The 17,779-nt window shown below is 55.9% G+C and overlaps 1 protein-coding gene across 1 annotated transcript; it reads right to left on the bottom strand.

The window, feature by feature from the left end:
• Positions 1-71: 71 nt before the first annotated feature.
• Positions 72-17,593, bottom strand: STX1B (syntaxin 1B). The gene is made up of 10 exons (XM_038539780.1): positions 17,432-17,593; positions 9,458-9,532; positions 9,146-9,245; positions 8,950-9,024; positions 6,392-6,465; positions 5,905-6,013; positions 5,686-5,759; positions 4,065-4,202; positions 3,852-3,962; positions 72-3,491 (listed from the first exon to the last, which is right to left on the bottom strand). Exons 1-10 carry the CDS (start codon positions 17,459-17,461, stop codon positions 3,411-3,413), a joined length of 867 nt encoding a protein of 288 aa, XP_038395708.1. The 5' UTR covers positions 17,462-17,593; the 3' UTR covers positions 72-3,410.
• Between the last annotated feature and the right edge of the window lie 186 nt (positions 17,594-17,779).

The raw sequence follows: 17,779 nt of genomic DNA, 5'->3' as shown, positions 1-17,779 counted from the left end.
CCACGTCTCCCCCTCCCCACGGCGCCTGTCCCACACGGCGACAGAAGGAAGTGACCACACAGCACGCCCGCTGTTGGATTGGTTGCTATTTCTCCCGTCCCACGGGGCCCGACCCGGCCCGGGGTGGGGGTGGGGGGCTCTGGGGACAGGACATGCAGGGTGGGGTGGGGGGGGGGCAGAATTTTCCTGTGTTTTATCCATTTGCAACTTGGTCACCAATAGAGAGAAATGGGACTCTGAGGGCTAACAGGAGAGGGAGGCCTGGCTCTGGGCCCCCAGCCAGGCCCCAGGAGTCCTGTCCCCTCGGGGAGGAAAAGGAAAGAGCTCTAGAAACCAACGGAGAAACAGAAGGGGCAAGGGCTCATGTCAGCAAACACGGCTACATCACGTGACACGCCAGCGACACGGAAACACACGCCAACGCACACGGCTGCACAGCGGGCAGGGGCAGGGGGAGAAGGGAGCCGGGGGCCACCCATCTTGTCCTCTGCGGGGCGGGCTGGGGGGACAGGGTGAATGCATAGAACACATCATGTACACACGCTCAAGGCGTGGCAAGAGCGTGCATCGACCCACAGGCACATGGGATAGACACGCAGTGTGCTTCGTGAGAGGCAGGGCTGGGGAGGGTAGGGAGGGGGAGCAGCGAGCCCTGGCCAGGCCCAGGACCACCCACAGGGCACACTCGGGCTTAGTGGGCTTAGTGGTGGTAGGTGTGTGGAGGGGGAGCAGCACACACTCGTCCAAGAACATGCAAAAGACACCGGCCCCCAGACAACGTTCCAGGACATGGGTGGACACGGCGGCCCATGAGCAAACACATCACGGGACACGTGGGACTCAAAAGAGCTGGGGTACAGCAGACCCTCAGGGATCTGGTGCAGCTGAGACCCGGAGAGGGGCAGCTATGGGTCTAAGGCCACCAGAGGAGGCAACGGCATCACTCCGGCCATGGCTCTAGCCTTGGGCTGTGGGAATTCCGGAAACACCTGGGCTGCGAGGGTGTCCTGGCTCGGCAGCAGGAAGGAAAAGGGGTGGGGGTGCTGGGGCCCGTTCTGATGTCCCCAAAGAAGCCTGAGAGGGCAGCAGGAGGGTTGTGATCAGAGACCGGGGGCAACTTCCTGTTCTGCAGGACATTCCTGAAAGGGACAGGGAGGTTCCTCTCTGCAAGAAAGCCCACCTGGGGGGGTTGTCCCATATACAGGCCTCACACAGGCAGGACTTCAACAGCTCAAGTAGGGAAGAGGTCAGCTACACGAGCTGGATGGGAGAGGGAGGGGTACTGTGTTCTGGAAGGCCACATCTGCATTGTCTCCCTGTCTCCGTCTCTCTCTCGCTCTCTCTCTCTCTCTCTCTCTCTCTCACACACACACACGCACACATGCACACATGCACTTACTTCACATGAGGTGGGACCCTGGAAAACCTCCTGCACACACATACCCAAGTCCTTCACTTTGCACACACGTATGTCCCACCCTGGGTGTTCAGTCCTGTACACATAGGTCCTTTGCTCAGGGACTTCTGCCTGCCACCAACCTCGCAAACCCACCTGTGCATTGTGTGTATATTGTCTACATGGTGAGCGAGGCGCTGGCCTTTTCCTTGTCTCAGTCTCAACCCTCGGGGGTGGGCAAAGGTGGGGACACCTATCCCAACATCTAGCAGGCAATGTGCCCCGGGGAGAGGGCACAGGACTCAGCTCCCCAGCCCCGCCACATTGGCCATTTCAGTTTGCCTGAAATTACCATTCCAGTCCCTGAGGCAGAGCCCAGAGCATCAAATGGGGGTGGTGAAGACAAACGCTAGCCTCTCCCAGCTCTGAGGTAAATGTGTGGAAGGCAAGAACGCCCTAATTCTCAATCTGTCTGGGGCAGCCCTCGACATTCACTTCATCAATAACATTTCCCACAAATTGACCTTCCGGGGGCATCTACGTGCAAATGAGTGCAGCCTCTGTGGGCACCACGCCCGTGTCAGCATGCACCTGTGCTCCAGCGGACATGCATGTGCCTGGGTGGGCCTGCTGCATGAGGCCTCCTCAGCCTGGGCCTGTGTGAGCACACTGAGGTATACCAGCTTTCACAAATGAAGGTCTACCCTCTGCAGAGACACAGAGAAAGACTGGCATGTGGGCCTGTGTGCACAGGGGCTCTGAGACCTGGCAGGGCAGGAAACTCCAGTTGCACAATGTTGGTGAAACAGTGTGTAGCCACACCAGATGTTGGTCGGCAGCTGTAGGGAGAGAGGGAGAGGGCAAATACGTCTGGATAAACAAACCTGGATGGCGCACGTGTCTTTAAAGAAGAACACGTGTGTGCATATAATACACAGGCGGGCAAAAATACACTACATAGAAAGCTTCTATACATACACACACACTCACACAGACATATCTACATAGCACAGAAATATAAATTTTTGTCCAGTGCACAACATGGAAGGTTCTGAGGAAACCTATCAACATTTCAAGCACATCTTTGAGACACACACACACACACACACACACACACACACACATTCTTCACATTACCTGCTGGGAGAAATGCACATGTATATACAGGCTGAGCTAGGCTGTTTATACGTGTGTGCTTCCACTTACCTGCTTCCACTCACCTTGGTTAGACTCCACAGGCTCACAATGCACAACATGCACATACACACACACACTCCCTGGGGTGGCGAAGCCAGAAAGCTTTGCTCAACATCACACTGGGGTGTCTGCCGTGGCCTATGTGTATCTGGGCCTACCTGGATCCTCTGAAAACGAGTGTAAGCATCTGCACACTCCCAACCCGCCTTATCTATAGCAGATGTGGGGACGGCGGGGATCAGCGGAGGAAGTGCTGTTGTATTGGATTCAAACACTCAAACACAAAATTCCACGCACACAAATTGTGTCTGTGGATCCGTGGCCACACACACATGCACATGCGTGCGCACGCGCGCACACACACACACACACACATCTATTCACAGAAGACAGAGGAGGGCTCGGTGGGCTGCTGTGTTACACCTGGCCACAATCTATACACAACAACCCCAGTGAAGGGGGAAGCTCAGATGACACAGACTTGAGGTGGGGGCCAGAGGGTGATTTGGTGCTTCTACACACATCTACACACATACACACACGCTGGGGTGTCCACACGTCTTGAGCATGTGCCGGCGGCGGCATGCATGTTGGTGTGCATGTGTAATCACGCCTGCTGCTATCTACGTGCGGGGGCGGGGGTGGTCCATGGTGGGGGGAGGTCCAGGGACTCCAGGGTCTGACAGGAAGGGGGGAAGGGGGGGCTGCCTGGGTCTGTCTTGGGGGTGAGCCTGGAGCAGGGGAGAGTGAAAGGGGTGGTGGGGGTATTGCTCCCAATGTGGTGGGGAAGGGTCTGGGAGAGAGAGGGGTGAGGGGCCTACAAGCCCAGCGTCCCCCCAATGGATGACGCCAAGACCACCCCCAGCACCACACAGCAAATGATGATCATGATTTTCTTCTGCAGGCAGAAAGGGTGACAGGGAAGAAGGACAAGAGAGTCGGAGAGATAGAGATGGGGGGGGGGAGGAGCGGGGGGGGGGGGGGCGGGGGGGACGATGGGGGAGGAGGTGTGAGGAAAAAGGAGGGGAGAGAAAACAGAAAAAGGAAGAGGTCAGAGCCAGAGATAAGGCCTCCCTCTGGATTTCATCACTCACCTCAGCCCTGGCCTGAGCCCAACCCCAAGAGCTCACTCCAGCCCACCTGCCCCACAGGCTCTCCTGCCCCCCACCAGCCCACTCCCCACCTCCCCACCTCCGACTCCCCCTAACCACCCCCAATGCCATCCTGTCCCAGAGGCCCATCCAGCCCCCTGGCTCACCCTCCGGGCCTTGCTCTGATATTTCACAGCTTTCTTGGTGTCGGACACAGCTCGCTCCACATAGTCCACAGAATGTTCCACGTTGTACTCAATGCGGTCGATCATCTCACCCTGCAGAGGAGACATGCAGAGGATGAAGTGGGGGCTGGGCTGGAGAAGGGGGAACCCCAGGGACCTACAGAAGGCTCCTAGAATGTGCAGGAGGGGCAGTACCTGGCTTTCCACGAGCATGGCCATGTCCACAAACATGTCATGCAGCTCTCGGATGCTGGTTTCCAGTTTGATGATCTCGTTGTGCCTCGTCTCGATCTCATTCAGTGCCTGCTTCGTCATCTGGGAGTCCATTTTGATCTAGGGCAATGGGGGTGGGGGCAGGGGGAGGAGCTGCAGATTCCCCTCTTACTCCCGTAAAAGTTTGGATTCTACAGCCAGAGTGGCTGGGTTCAAATCTGTCATTTACTAGCTCTAACTGTGGGCAAATTGTGCAATGTTTCTGGGCCTCAGTTTCCACACCTAGGAAAGGGGGATGATAGCAGTACCCACTTCCCAAGGTTGTTGTGAACTGAGTTAATGTGAAAAGATGTTTAAGTTACAAGAAATACAATTGTCCTGAGCCCACCACCCAGGGCTTCTTCTCTCACACACGTGCACACACACACACACACGCACACACACACCAGGGAAGAGCAAAAAAGGTGCAGAGTCATCACTAGTATTGGCTGTTTGGCAAGTGGTCCACTCTCCCTGTCTTTGTTCAATCCGTCCCCTTTGTCTAGTGGGCCCTTTGCCCAACTCACTATGTCCAAATGTTCCTTGTTTCTTAAAGCACAGCTCAATAGCACTTCTCCCAGGAAGCATTCCCTGATGGCAGTAGTTAACCACTACCTTAGGGCCTGTCAGCAGGGTGCACATCCCTCAGGCAAGACCCCAACCGCCTGCATTGTTGTAATGATGGGTTTCCATTGCAATGATGGTGGGTTCATTGGCAGGGATCAGTTCTGTCCTCTTAGAACCCACCAGGCTCCCCTCTATTCTCAGATAGCCAGCCTGGGCAGAGCTGTTTGGGAGGGCTCCAGGCTAACTGGTCCTAATAGATTTGCTCAAAGCTAATTTAACAAAGATCAGTTCTCGAAATAACAATTTGCTGAAAACTGCTAGACAGTCACTGAACATACTTGAATTCTGGTCTAGAAATCCTAACCAGAGCCACTCTGCCATCAGAAGCGGAGACAGAACTGGGCAGGCTAAGGCAAAATCTACAAAGAGAAAGAAGAACTATAGTAGGGGAAGCCCATCCACTCACATCTAAGATGACTAGGACAGGGCATAAAACTTTAGCAAAACTAAAACTGGTATTTTGTTTTAATTTCATTACATAGGCAAATTAGTCATCTGGTGAAATGACCTGCTTCAGTAGGGAGTAGTGGGTCTTAGTGCTTTAGAGCCCTGACAGGAGACCATGGACCTGAATCCTGTCTCTGAGGCCTTGGGCTAGGTATTTAACCTCTGCGGAGGTATTTAACCTCTCAATCAGATTTCCTCATTGATGAAATCCGGCTCCCTCAGAGGGTGGCGATGAGGATTAAATGAAGTAGCATTTGGTAAACGTAAATATGTAAAGTGCTTAGTGTCTGGCTGGTTTCTCAAAAAGGCTGGCCATTTGTATGGGAGCGCCTTCCTGCTCTTGTTCCCACGGAAATCCCCAGTTCCAGGTCTTGGCGTCCCACTGTTTTTGATTCCAAGGTGGACTTAGGACTTTAGTTTAACCTCAGCTTGGGGAGGGAGGAGAAGTAAATGTTTTCCAAAGCTAGATCCACCCCCACCAGGGGCTCACATCATCGGTGAAGATGGCCAACTTCCCGCTCTCCAGCATGTCTTCCAGTTCTTCGTTCGTCGTGGTCCTGCCAGCTGTGGGGAGAAAGGCCTCCCGGCTCAGGGACTGGGCCAGTCTGGGGACCTGAGGTGGTGGGACGGGGCAGAGACCCAGGAGCCCACCCTCCCCCACGGAGAGGGCTGGGGCAAGGCTGGGCGCTCTGCAGCGGGGCACACGCACTGATCTCCAGCTGCCGCTGGATCCGGTCCTTGCAGCGGTCCCGGTACTTGGACTGGGTCGCGTTATATTCGGTCATTACTTCCACGAACTTCCGGGAGAGTGTGGAGTGCTAGGGTGCGGGGACAGACAATTAGGAGGCCGGACGAGGTGGCGAGGAGGCGAGGAGGCGAGGAGCCCAGCGGAGGGATGGGGCTGGGAGAGGGGGCGGAGTTGGCCTACGCGCCCAAGCTCAAACAGGTGCTGGGTCCCTGGCCGCCCGCCCCCCAGGCCCTCCAGGCCCCCAGCCCCCCACGGAACCCCCCAGCCGGCCGCAGCCCCACCGGCGCAGATGGGGCCCTGCTCCGCCCCCGCCAGGACCCCGCCCAGACTCCGCCTTGGCCACGCCCCGCGCCGGCCCGCCCGCTCTCAGTTCGCGGCTCCCCCTCCCCGGGGCTCCTCTCCCTCCGTTTCGGTCCGGTTCCCGCCCCGCCAGGCAACTCCTTCCTACCTGGGTCTTGCGGATGCGCAGGTCCGCGGAGGAACGGTTCAGCCCCTCCTCTTGTTCAATGCTTTGCTCGATTGCTGCGGGAGAGAGGGTGCAGTGACCGGCGGGAGACCCGCGGCCTGTGGGGCGGGGGTCCGGGACATAGGAGGGGTCGACACCCCGAGGCAGGCCTGGGGCCTGTGAAGAGACGTCACACCCATGGCGAGGGCAGACGGTAAAGCATCCAGGGTGAGGGGGCAGGAGGCGGGTGAAGAGAGGGACAGACGTTTCAAGGGGTCCGGAAGGCAAGTAGGAGGGGAGGTTGAGGGTTGGTGGGTCACCAGGCAGAAAGGGGCTACGCTACGTGTTCTGGTGGAAGGATTGGGTCTTGGCGAGTCCCGCCGTGGTAACTCCTGCTTGGTCCCCGGAGGGTCCCCGTTATGTGGGGACCTCGCCACTTCCCACAGCCTCTGGAAAGAGGGCAGGAACCCATCCTGTGGTTTTTCTGGCGGGAGGCAAGCACTTCCAGATGGGTCAGGTTCTAGTGGCCGCCCTTTTCTCAGAAAATTCTAGGGTAAGGGGGTATGTTCCAACAGAAAATAGCTCTCCCCCAGCCCTGCAAGGTGATCTCTGTTTTGGGAATTCCCACTTCTAAAGGATGTTCTGGAAAAGCTCACAGATTAACTGGGATTCCTGCTTCTGGATCATGCACTCCTGACATCTATCATTAAGATTTTCTAAAAAAGAGCTTGCCAGCAATAAGATCTACAGCGCTCTGAAAATGCACAGGGATGAATCACCAGGCCCTCCAGACCTGGAAGGGCCTCCAGACCATTCCTGAGAACATCAGTTCTCTGTTCTGCTGGTAGCAGGGAGGTCTGGGACTGAACAGCATACCCCAGCGCTCCCCTGCCAGCAATGGTGGGCACAGTGACAGTGACACCTGTGGCCCACCGGAAAAGCACAGGAACACACAGCACACCCAGGGATGTCGGAACCTCTGGCCCATACGGAGACCCTATCGTCAAACTTAAGGGTGCAGCCGAACCCTGTAGTGAAAGGTCTTTTACAGGGTCTCATTGACTTCTTACAACAATCCTGAGAGTTCAGTGATACCAGCCCATGGATCACATCAGAAACTGAGTTTCGACTGGGTAACACAACTCACTTAAGGTCACACACAAAACTCCAGGTTCATGCCACCAAATAGCTGGAGAGAAATGGAGGAGAAAAAAATCTTCCCTTTTTCTGGAGGTCTGGAAGGTCAGCTTCTCTACATCCTGCTACTTTTCCTAGCTTCTTTCTTGGTCTATTCCTGGACTCATAATCCATGGAGCCCACCTTATGGTCTTACAGAGAGTGTTGAGGTCAGAGCTCAGTGGGCCCAAAGAAGTCTTTAAGCCCAGGGATTTTTTTAACGGTGTTCCATGGAACCCTGCTTCTGAGAAAGAACCTCAGGGGCTATTGCTGGGAGTAAAGGGGAGACCAGGTGGGGCCCTGGGCCACTGAACCCCAGGACAGCCAGAACAGCTTGTCTTTTACGTGTTGTATATATTGGAGTTCTTTGTAAGATGCCATTTAAGGAAAAAAACATATTTACTATTCCTCCCTCGAAAAAAAGTCAGCTTTGAAATTGCTTCTGTTTTTCTTACTGTACCAGTGAGGAAGCCGAGGGTAGGAATGAGTTGCTGATGGAAGTTGTCCAGAATAGAGCTGATGATGGAAGTTGAACTCCCTCTGCCTGGATTTGGATTTAATGTACTCCCAGCTTAAGTCATTTTCCTTTCCAAGACAAAAGTGTAAAGGGCTTATTTTTACAGATCAGCATTGGAGGCTCACACATGACCTCCCACTGAGTCCAGGAAGCATGGAGTCGCTATTCTTGTCTCTCTGGACCAAGGTTAGTGTGTTCAAGGCCAGGCATCTGACATGGCACCTGTCCCCCCATCCCCACAATGTGCCTCAGACAAAGTAGGTGCTTGGCAAATGTTTTCTGCTACTGAATTACCACATCACGGTAACACTGCTATTCCCCTGGCACCAGCAGACAAGGAGGTTCCCAACCCACAATGCTTTGGGGGAAGGTAGTTATTACCAGCACCCAAGTCCTTAAATTAGAGTGAATACATAAGCATTTGGCAGGTCCCTCCTGAAAGCTTGCCAGCTCCTGATGTCAGCCACACAAGTCCAATCTGTCCTGAGCCGAGGATACCAGTTCAGAAGCATTTGCTGAGCCCACCTACTGGGTGCTTAGCACTATGCCCGGCACCTGTTCTGGAGAAATAAGGATTTAATGAAACTGAAGCCACTTGGAAGACTATATTTTCTGGTGGACCTTCATGCTGGTGGATCCAGCAAAGCTCAGATGCAACTTGGACAGAAAGTTTCCTCTCCCTCATTTCTTTGTCATGTCTGTTTCTCCAAAGAATCTGGAACAAGGGGGGAAATCTGGGGTTTTGTGCTTTCTCACTGTTTAGGAATCTGGGCCCTGGAAACGTGTAGACATTCCTTATAGAAAGGCATGTTTGGTCCAATGAGGGCAGAGTTGTTTGTCTCCTTAGTCTGGGGATTGCATTCCTCACCTTTCAACTTGGACCGAACCTTGTTGGCCGTCTTCTTGATGTCTGCAGTGAGGTCCTCCAGCTCCTGTTTGGTCTCTGAGGGGACAGCCAAAGTGGATGAGATGTCTGGATGGGAGCCCAGACCCCATCCCTCACCCCCACCCCCCACACTGCCCAGCCCCACCCTCCCTTCTAGCCACCCAGCAGCAGTACTCACTCTCATCTGGGTTGGGGGCGGCCAGGATGGCACTATGCTGTTTTTTCACTTGCTCCACATCCTCTGACAGCTTCTCAATGCAGCCTCGGATCTCTTCCACCTGGGCCAGCAAATCAGCTATACCCAGCCAAGTCTCTGAGCCAGGCAAGGGGCCCTGGGGGCTTAGTCAGGGTTCAGGTAAATGGGCCAGAGGCAAGGGATCAGTAGAAGGCCAAGATGCTCCAGGAGTGGAGAGCAGGGGTGGAACAGGGCAAAGGAAATTGTTGGCTGGGGGTCAGCTCCTGAGTCCAAGAGCATCAGAAGCTCGGTTACCTGTTCAAAGAACTCATCCATGAAGTGGTCCCGATCCACATGGACCACCTCCTCTTCATCATCACTGTCTTTCGCCTGGGAGGCAGAGAAAGGCAGATTCCATGAACAGTCCCTACCCTGAATCGGATGCTCCCAGCTCTGGGTTCAGAGCAGAAATCTTGGGAGGGGTCCTATGCAGGGGGCAGGCCACACACAGGTCAAATGCAAGGGCACCATGCAGTCAGAATGAACCCCCAATATCTTGTGAAACAGGGTCCCAGAGGCCAGGTAGCTGAGAGCCCAAAGGACGCCTCGGAGGGAATTAGCAAAAGGCACCCCTTCAAAGGTGGAAGTGGCCCTGTGAAGGCAGTCACCTTGGAGGTGGGTGGTACCCAGGACAGCTGCCATTAACCGGTATCCTCCCGAGCAGCTAAATGTCAGCCTTGCAGGAACTGGCTCTGGGCTCCCAGAAGGGGTTGGGATTAGACACCCAGGAGGCTGACCCTGTCCACTGTCTCCCCAGCCCCTTCTGTCCAGGCCTCACTCTGCTCCCCCATCCCTTTCCCTCCAGCTTCCACCCAATCGGCCACGTCCCCTATGCAAGGTCACTTCACGGCCGGGGGCGGGAGCCAAGTTGAGCAAGCACAGTGAAGCCCTGGGAGGGCTGGAGGAGGGACCCGGGCAGCACCCTGAGCCCCAGCTCCCCGTGCCCGCCTCCACCCCCTCCGCTGCTCTGCCCCTCTCGTGTATTCACTTGCTTTCATCTAGCCTCTCCCAACTTCACACCCACCTACTCTCACTTGCTTGGATTTCCCAGTTGCAACCTGCAGCTGCTCAGCCCTCCACCCCCAGGGCTCAGAGACACAAAGGGATTTACCCACCCACACCGCCACCGCCACCGCCACCGCCAGACAGACCAGTGACACAGACAGAAGGGCTGACACACAAGGCACACAGAAATAGGCCCAATGACGCCCACACAGAGATACACTGCCACGCTGATGCGCACCCACACATGGCCCCACAGTGAAGCCACTGCTGCCACCCGTGGCCACACAGTCACCCACACCCCCGGGGACGTTTAGGAGGGCCCACTGGGCCCCTTCTCCCAGCCTCCCTGAGCCTCAGGGCGGAACACTCATCCAGAGCCAGGAAAAGAAGATGGGACAGAGTGGGCTCCCCTGTGCTGCAGGCTCCTAACTGGACACACTTCTCTGCTTGGGGCAGAAATCTGAGGATAAAAGCTGAGCCCATCAAGCTTAATTAGAGGCGCAGCCCTAATCAGCCTCAGTGGAAATTGGAACAGAGTTCCCCCTGACTTCCAGAAAGAACCTAGCCCAAACAAGACGGATTCAGACTCCCAGAGCCCAAATGATCTCCAGACAGGACCCCAAAGTGTCCACCTGGAGCACCGCCAGTTGAAACCCAAAGGGAAAGGCTCCCATGGAGCCTCGACAGGGGCCAAGCCGATCGCAGACAGGACCTGATGGAAACCAGACAGGCTCAGACCCAACGAGACTCAGGGCAGACAGATCCCAGACAGCTTGGATCGAACCTAGACAGGGCCAGATGGGACCTGGATGCAACCTAGGCAGCCAAGTGAACTTGAAATCAGCAGAGCCCCAATAGCTCCGGGAGGAGCCCCCGGCTGCACGCTCTTCAGGCCGTGCCGGCTTCCTACCCACATGGAACTTGAGGGATTCTCCCCACAGATGCTGGGCCCCACCCCACGGCAGAAAATGTATTTAGCATTTACATTTAATTTCCAGACAATCGCAAACATCTGCTAGGAAAGGGAGGCTCCTCTGTCTCTGCCCACAGCTGCCCTCAGAAGGCGAATTGGCACCAGGGGGGGCTTGGGTACTCTGAGAGCACTTCTGGCTTCTCAAGTCTCCACCAGACCCAGGGCGGACCCAGGGCTACCCCGACAGACCCTGGCTCCGAGAGGCTCAGCCCCTCTCTGAGGAGCCACCGGCTTCCCCTGATGCCCTGTCCTCAAGCTGGCCACCCTACAGGGTCTCCTGCCCCTGGAGCCAAAGCCATTCCTCCTGCCCCTCCCCTACCTTCTGGCCTCTGCCCCTCTGTACACAGGTCTTGAGGTGTCTCTCTGGTCCAGGTGCCCAGAAGCTTTCCCGGTCTTTGTCTCTTCCCCATGCTGACTTCCCACCTTCTGAAGTCTAATTTCCCTCTCTCCTGTTTGTTCCCAGAGCCAGGTCCCTTAGAGTCTACCCTGGGGCATCCCGGGCTGCCTGTTTACTTGTCCTTGAGAAAGGAAGAAAGGTAGAGACCCAAGTATGACTTATTTGGTATAATAATTACAGGGAGCTGAGAGCTAATAATCCTCTACAGTTCACAAACACTTTTACATCTATAATCCCTTTTGATCCTCACCACACGGCCCTGAAAGAAAGGCTGAGCAAATATCATTGCCCCCATTTCACAGATGAGGGAACAGGAGGTCGGGGGTGGGGGGTGGAAGGGAAGTGACCTGTCCAAGGGCACCTCAGCTGGAAATCATAAGCATCTAAATACACCTCCCCCACAGCCCCTTCTAGGGCTCTAGGCCAGGCCACCTCCTTCCAGCAACTCTGCCACTAGCTCTTCTCCCTGTCAGGTCAGCTCCTGCTAAGGCCCAATCTGGTGGGGCTCTGTGCCCTGAAATCCTAGGAAAATATCTTTTAACAGCATCTTCTACGTGGGTCTTACATTCTTGTTATCTCATTGAATCTTTATTTAAACTCTATAAGGACCATTGGCCAGCATAATTATAATTGTGGCAAACATTTACACAGCATGTTATAGTGAGCTGGGCACCGTTCTATGCCTTTGTGAATATTTGTCTACTTAACTCTTACAAAAGCCTCCCGAGGAAGGTATTATTATAGCTCCCTTTTATAGATGGGGAGACTGAGGCACAGAGAGGGTAGAGAACTTGCCCAGGTTAGCAGCTACAAGGCCACATGAGCTTCAGCCTCTGCTGGATGGTAATAATGTCTGCCCCAAACGCGGGGCAGGTGGAGGCAATGAGACGAGGTGGGGAAAATGCCTAATGCTGCCAGAAGACACAGTGTTTGGTGAGGCTTGGCTAGTGCCCCCTGCCCCTCCCATGTTACAGCTGAGGAAACAGGCTCAGAGAGGTTGCCTGACCTGCCGAAGGCTTCACAGCAAAGAAGGCCAGAGGTGGGATGCGACCTGCCAGTGCTTCATCCCAGGCTCCCACCCTGTCCCACTCTGCTTGTCCCCAGCACTGTGGAACTCCTGTGGCCAGGAGAGAAAACCAGGAAGATGGGCTGGGCTGCAGGAAGTGCCCAGATAGGAAGCCAGGCGTCCTACCTCCTCTCGCCCTGCTCTGTGATCCGAGGCAAATCGGAGCCCTTCTCAGTGCCCCCGTTCATCTGCAGAAAGGGCAGGCTGGTGCACCAGGGCCCCCGCCCCCGGCTCTGAGGGGTGCATGTTTAATAATGAGCACGGCCTCCATTCCTGGAAGAAGTTGGCCAGCTTAAAAGAATGCAAGCTGTGGGCAAAAGAGATCACCCAAAAAAAGGTGATCGTAGGTGCATGATCCACTTTATGGACAGTTCAAGCCTCAGTTTCTTCATGTGCAAAATGAAGAACATAAGAAATCTAACACGTGTACTGATTACAGTGAGCTGGGCCCTGTGACCAGTGCTTTGTGTGTCTCGTTTGACCCTTCGAAGCACTCCACGGAGCAGATACTATTCTTATACCCATTTGACAGAGGAGGAAACTGAGGCATGGAGAGATTAAGCGACTTGCTCAAGATGATACAGCAGGTGCTGTCTGGGGTTGCGGCAGGTTGGCACCTGGGTTGAACCCAGGCCCTCCGCTCTTCCTGCTTACCAATTCCTCGGGCGCTGGAGAGGATTACATGAGAGAGTGCAGAGGGCCCAGGCACCTTGTGGAACTGCCCTGGGCATTGGAGGCCTCAGATCCAGCTTCAGCCTCTTCCCATCAGAGATACCAGGGGCCCCCGTGTGTGTCGGTGTGGGGAGACAACATAGACAGATGTGTGGATGGAAGGAGAGGGACACAGTGAGCCAGCAAGTCAGGGACCAGAGACAGATGGTGAGAAGGTGACTAACACAGAGGCAGAAAGAGCCTGGTGTTGGGTGACAGAAAAGTCATAGAGTGCGCACGCGTGTGTGTAAACACATGTGCACCCATGCACACGGCATACACGTGCATGCTCCTCAGGGGTACAAGCATCATTTGATCTAGAGGCAGCAGCCTCTCTCCGCTGCACCCCTGCTCCAGTCCATCTGTCTCCTGACTGGGCCCTTCCGCCCTCCCGGCACCCGGCCTTGCCCTCCCCACCACTCCGCCCTCCATCCTGACCCCCCTACTCCCTTCCTCGTCCTCCCTCCGCCCCACTGAGTCATTCATTCACCTAGCGGATATGTCTGAGCCGAGCCAAGTTCTCTGGCTGCTGCTGAGAACACAGTGGTGGACAAGACAGGAAGAAGGTCCTGCCTCCAAGTGGAGGGAGATGAACCCAACGTGAGAGACAGAAACGGCTCTCGGATGATGAGGGAGAGCCTGTCCGGGGGGGTGGGTGACGTTTTAACATTCAATGACACAGAACTTAAGGCGGAGGGAACAGTGGTCCAGGTGGAGAGAAGAGCGCTCAAAACAGGGCCCGGCAGAGGGAACAGCAAGTGCAAAGGCCTCGAAGCAGGGGTGAACTTGGTGTGTCTGCGCCACAGAAATGAGCCCTGTGCAGCGGGCGACAGCAGCCCTTCGCCGGCCCTCCTGGGCCCTGCCCACTCACGCTGGGCCGCTCTTCCCTTCTGTCATGCAGGCGTACCCGTACCAGCTCTAGCCCTTTCGGCGCCTATCCCATGCCCAAGCGCTACACAGATGACTCAGTCTCCGCCTTCAGGGTGCGTGGCTTGTCCCCTACCAGCCCCCATGCCCACCCGGACTCAAATTCGGGCCTCACGTTCCCCACCCCCCAGGCCTCCTGCCTTCCCACTCCACGGTCCACAACGCGACCCCACATGCTTCGCTCTCTCACCAGCCCTCCTCTCTGCCTCACTTGCTCTCCCTTCTCTCCTCGTGAGCCCCATCCTTGGCCCCACCACCCCTTGGGCCCTGGGACCCCAGTCTAGCTGATTAACTCCACTCCAGAGCTGGCGCCCAGAGGTGCTAGGTGAACTAGAACAGAAAACCTTGGTACCACACCAGCTCTGCCATTACCAGCTGTATGACCTTGGTCAGGTTGCCTCTCTGGCCCTCAATCAACTCTAGAATAAGTTAGGGGTTACATCCTGCCCATCCCGGGGTGGGGGCTGAGGTGAGGTTGAAGGGAAATAAGCAAGTCCACGTAGAACAACAAGCACTCATAGAGCACTGCTCTGCCCAGGCCTCTTCTAGGCACTTTTTGCATCTTATCTAATTTCAATCCTTAGGACAACCCTGCGAACAGGTACTATTCTTACTCCCAATTCACATGTGAAGAGGCTGAGGACCAGAGAGGTTAAGAAACTTACCCAAGGTCACACAGGAAGTTGCAAAACTAGGATCTGAACCCAGACAGTCTGGCTCCCAAATCTGTGCCCTCACCGGCTGTGTGATAAACAGATCTGAGAACCCCTTGGGAACACGGAGGTACTGCTGGAAAGATGATCAGGTCCCCTGAGCTGACATCCCCTCCTGCCACTGCCCCCTCATCCCTCTCAGCCTCTCAGAGACCTCTTTACCAGGCCTCTCCCACACTCTGCCCACTCTCCTGCCTTCTAGTCTCCTCGCTTTCAACTCTGGTGGGGAGACCCTTGCACTCCTTGCATCTGGCAGCTTCCCCACCCCCTCCCCAATCTCGTCTCCCTGAGCTGTGACTAACACCAGAGCCATTTACCCAGTTCCCTTTACCCCTCCACACCACCTCCCACCTCCCCCACTGACTGCCCACCCCCTGCAGCCCCAGCAGCCAAGACTCCTTGCCTCTGGGCCGGGGCTCCTTGACCCACTCGGATGAGGACTCCAGGCCGTGCCTCCCCCTCCATCCACATCTTAGAGATTTCCCTCCCTCACTGTAGTTATACCACAATTTCGCCACCACCTCACCTCAACTGCTTTCCGTTTCTCTGGGTTTTGGAGTCATGGAATAGTCTTGGCAGCAGGGGACCTGGGTTCAAATTTGCATTCCTCACTGGAGAGCTGTGTGACCTTGGGCAAGTTATTTAATCACTCCGGGCCTCAGTTTCCTCAGCTATAAGATGAGGTGGTCTCTCACTCTATATACTTTACCAAGAGGTCAGTGAGGGTCTAGTGAGATTATGGGTGGCAACCTGCTTTAAAAACTGCATGGTGAAAGAAGGGGAGTTTGGAGCACCCATGCTGGAGCCAGCCTGCCAGCCTTTTATTGCCTATGTGACGCTGATCAAGTTACTTAACCTCTCTGGGCCTCAATTTCCTTACCTATAAAATGGGTTGCGGCTAAGATCAAAATGGGTAAATATGAATAACACGCTTAGGACAGTATCTGGGACTAGAGGGTTGATTCTTTTTATTATTGTCACTTCACGGTTGCTTGGCCCCATATTCAGTGAAAGTTGAATTCAGAAACCTTTAAAATTCCCTCCTTCAACCACCAGTTTCTCCTTCCTTCCCATTTGTCAGCCCATCTTTCCCAGGAGACAACAGTCACTTTATCTTCGAGCCCCTTCCTCTCATCTTTGTCGCCTGGTTTCCCACGCCCATATCCCAGGGGCTCTCCAAAGACGAGATTTCTACCCGTAGGGTTGAGGCTTCTCTTTCAAAGACCAAAAAAGCAGAGACACATGTCAATTTGCCAGACTGGAAACCCAGATTCCAGTTGGATCCTCCCACCCACTGGCTTGGTGACCTTGGCCAAGCTCCTGCTATCTCCAGACCTCAGCTTCCTCATCTGTCAAATGGGGAAATAACCCTGGGTGAAGGGAGGCAACCAACAGGCTCCTCCTGGTAAAGACCTAGCGCATGAGGATGCATCCTGGCTGAGGCTAGTGCTTTAACACACCACCACAGGCCCTGAGCACACAGCAGGCTGTCAGCTCCCAGCGCCTCCCTGGCCCCCAGGTCATTTCTACAAATCCCCCAACATTCTCCCTACCCTAGAAACCATTCTCATCAAGCCCCCACTCCCCAGCCCCTCCAAACAGCAGCTTTCACTGCGGACATCCATGCGGCCCTCCTCCCTCTGTCACCCAAACACAAACTGCCTTGGCCAGCCTCCTGGAGCTGGGCCTCCTCAGGCCTGCCAAGCAGGAGGCCACAGCAACCTGCCCCTGACTGTTCAGGATGCCCCAATTCCCCCCAGCAGAGCACAGTCCATGTCACACAACCCAATTCCATGGCCCTGTGCATGGAACCTGCTCCCCCCTCCTCTGCATCCCATCTCCCACACCTGGGGTCACCCCATCTCAGGCCCTGGCCCTCTGGTCGGCTCCTGAGGCCACCCCTTCCCTCCTCACCTCTGAGCAGTGCCCCCTCCCCACCGGGAGCAACACACGCGTGCACACACACACACAGACACTTCATTCACTGCCAGGTGTTGGCATCTCTGTCCCAACCTGTGTCCTTCCCCAAGCACCCCCCAAATCTTGGTCCCCTAGACAGCCTGGCCCAGTAACCGCCCCCATCTTTCTAATTCTGCACATCTGCCCAGGGGATGAGAGGACCCTCCAATTCTCTGTTGATATTCACTCTCTCCCCTCCCCAGATTAGACCCCAGGGCCCTCCGGGAAGGTGGGTACCCAGAGCCCCTGAAACCTCTCCTGCCCCCTTGAGTCTTCATGGCCTCCAACCTCTTCCAGCCACTGTCCCCAAAATGCAGGTTCACTGGAGACATCAGGTGCCTCCAGATAGCGGGGTGCCCCTACCACCAACCTCCAGTCCCATCATTTGGCCCCATGTCCCAGCGCCTCCCCCACACCACCCCCACGCGCTCCCCAATATTGGGGTCCCGCCCCCCCATTTCCCCACCCCCAAGCTCACACTCCGCAGCTCCTGAGTCCGATCCTTCATCCTGCGACGGCTCCTCCTCCTCCTCCTCCTCGTCCTCCTGCCTCTGCTGCTGCTCCCTGCCTCCTGCCTCGGTGCTGGAGGCCGGAGTCTGGGGGCGCCGGGGGGCACCGGAGCCGCTGGAGGGGGCCCGCGGGCGGGGGCGGGGCCGGGGGCGGCGGGCCGAAGGCCGGGCAGGGGCAGGGGCCTGGGCCGGGCTCGGCTCTGCCGGGGCTGCGGTGGCGATGCGGCTGCGGCACAGGCTCGGATGGAGGGATGCGGGAGCCGAAGCGCGGGGGAGGGGGGCGGAGGGAGGTAAGGAGGAAGGGAGGGAGGGGGGAA

Source organism: Canis lupus, chromosome 6 (assembly GCF_011100685.1).
Source record: "Canis lupus familiaris isolate Mischka breed German Shepherd chromosome 6, alternate assembly UU_Cfam_GSD_1.0, whole genome shotgun sequence".
In the NCBI taxonomy this organism is placed as follows: Eukaryota; Metazoa; Chordata; class Mammalia; order Carnivora; family Canidae; genus Canis; species Canis lupus.
Note: the sequence above shows the minus strand (reverse complement) of the source record. Positions and strands in the feature narration are given on the sequence as shown.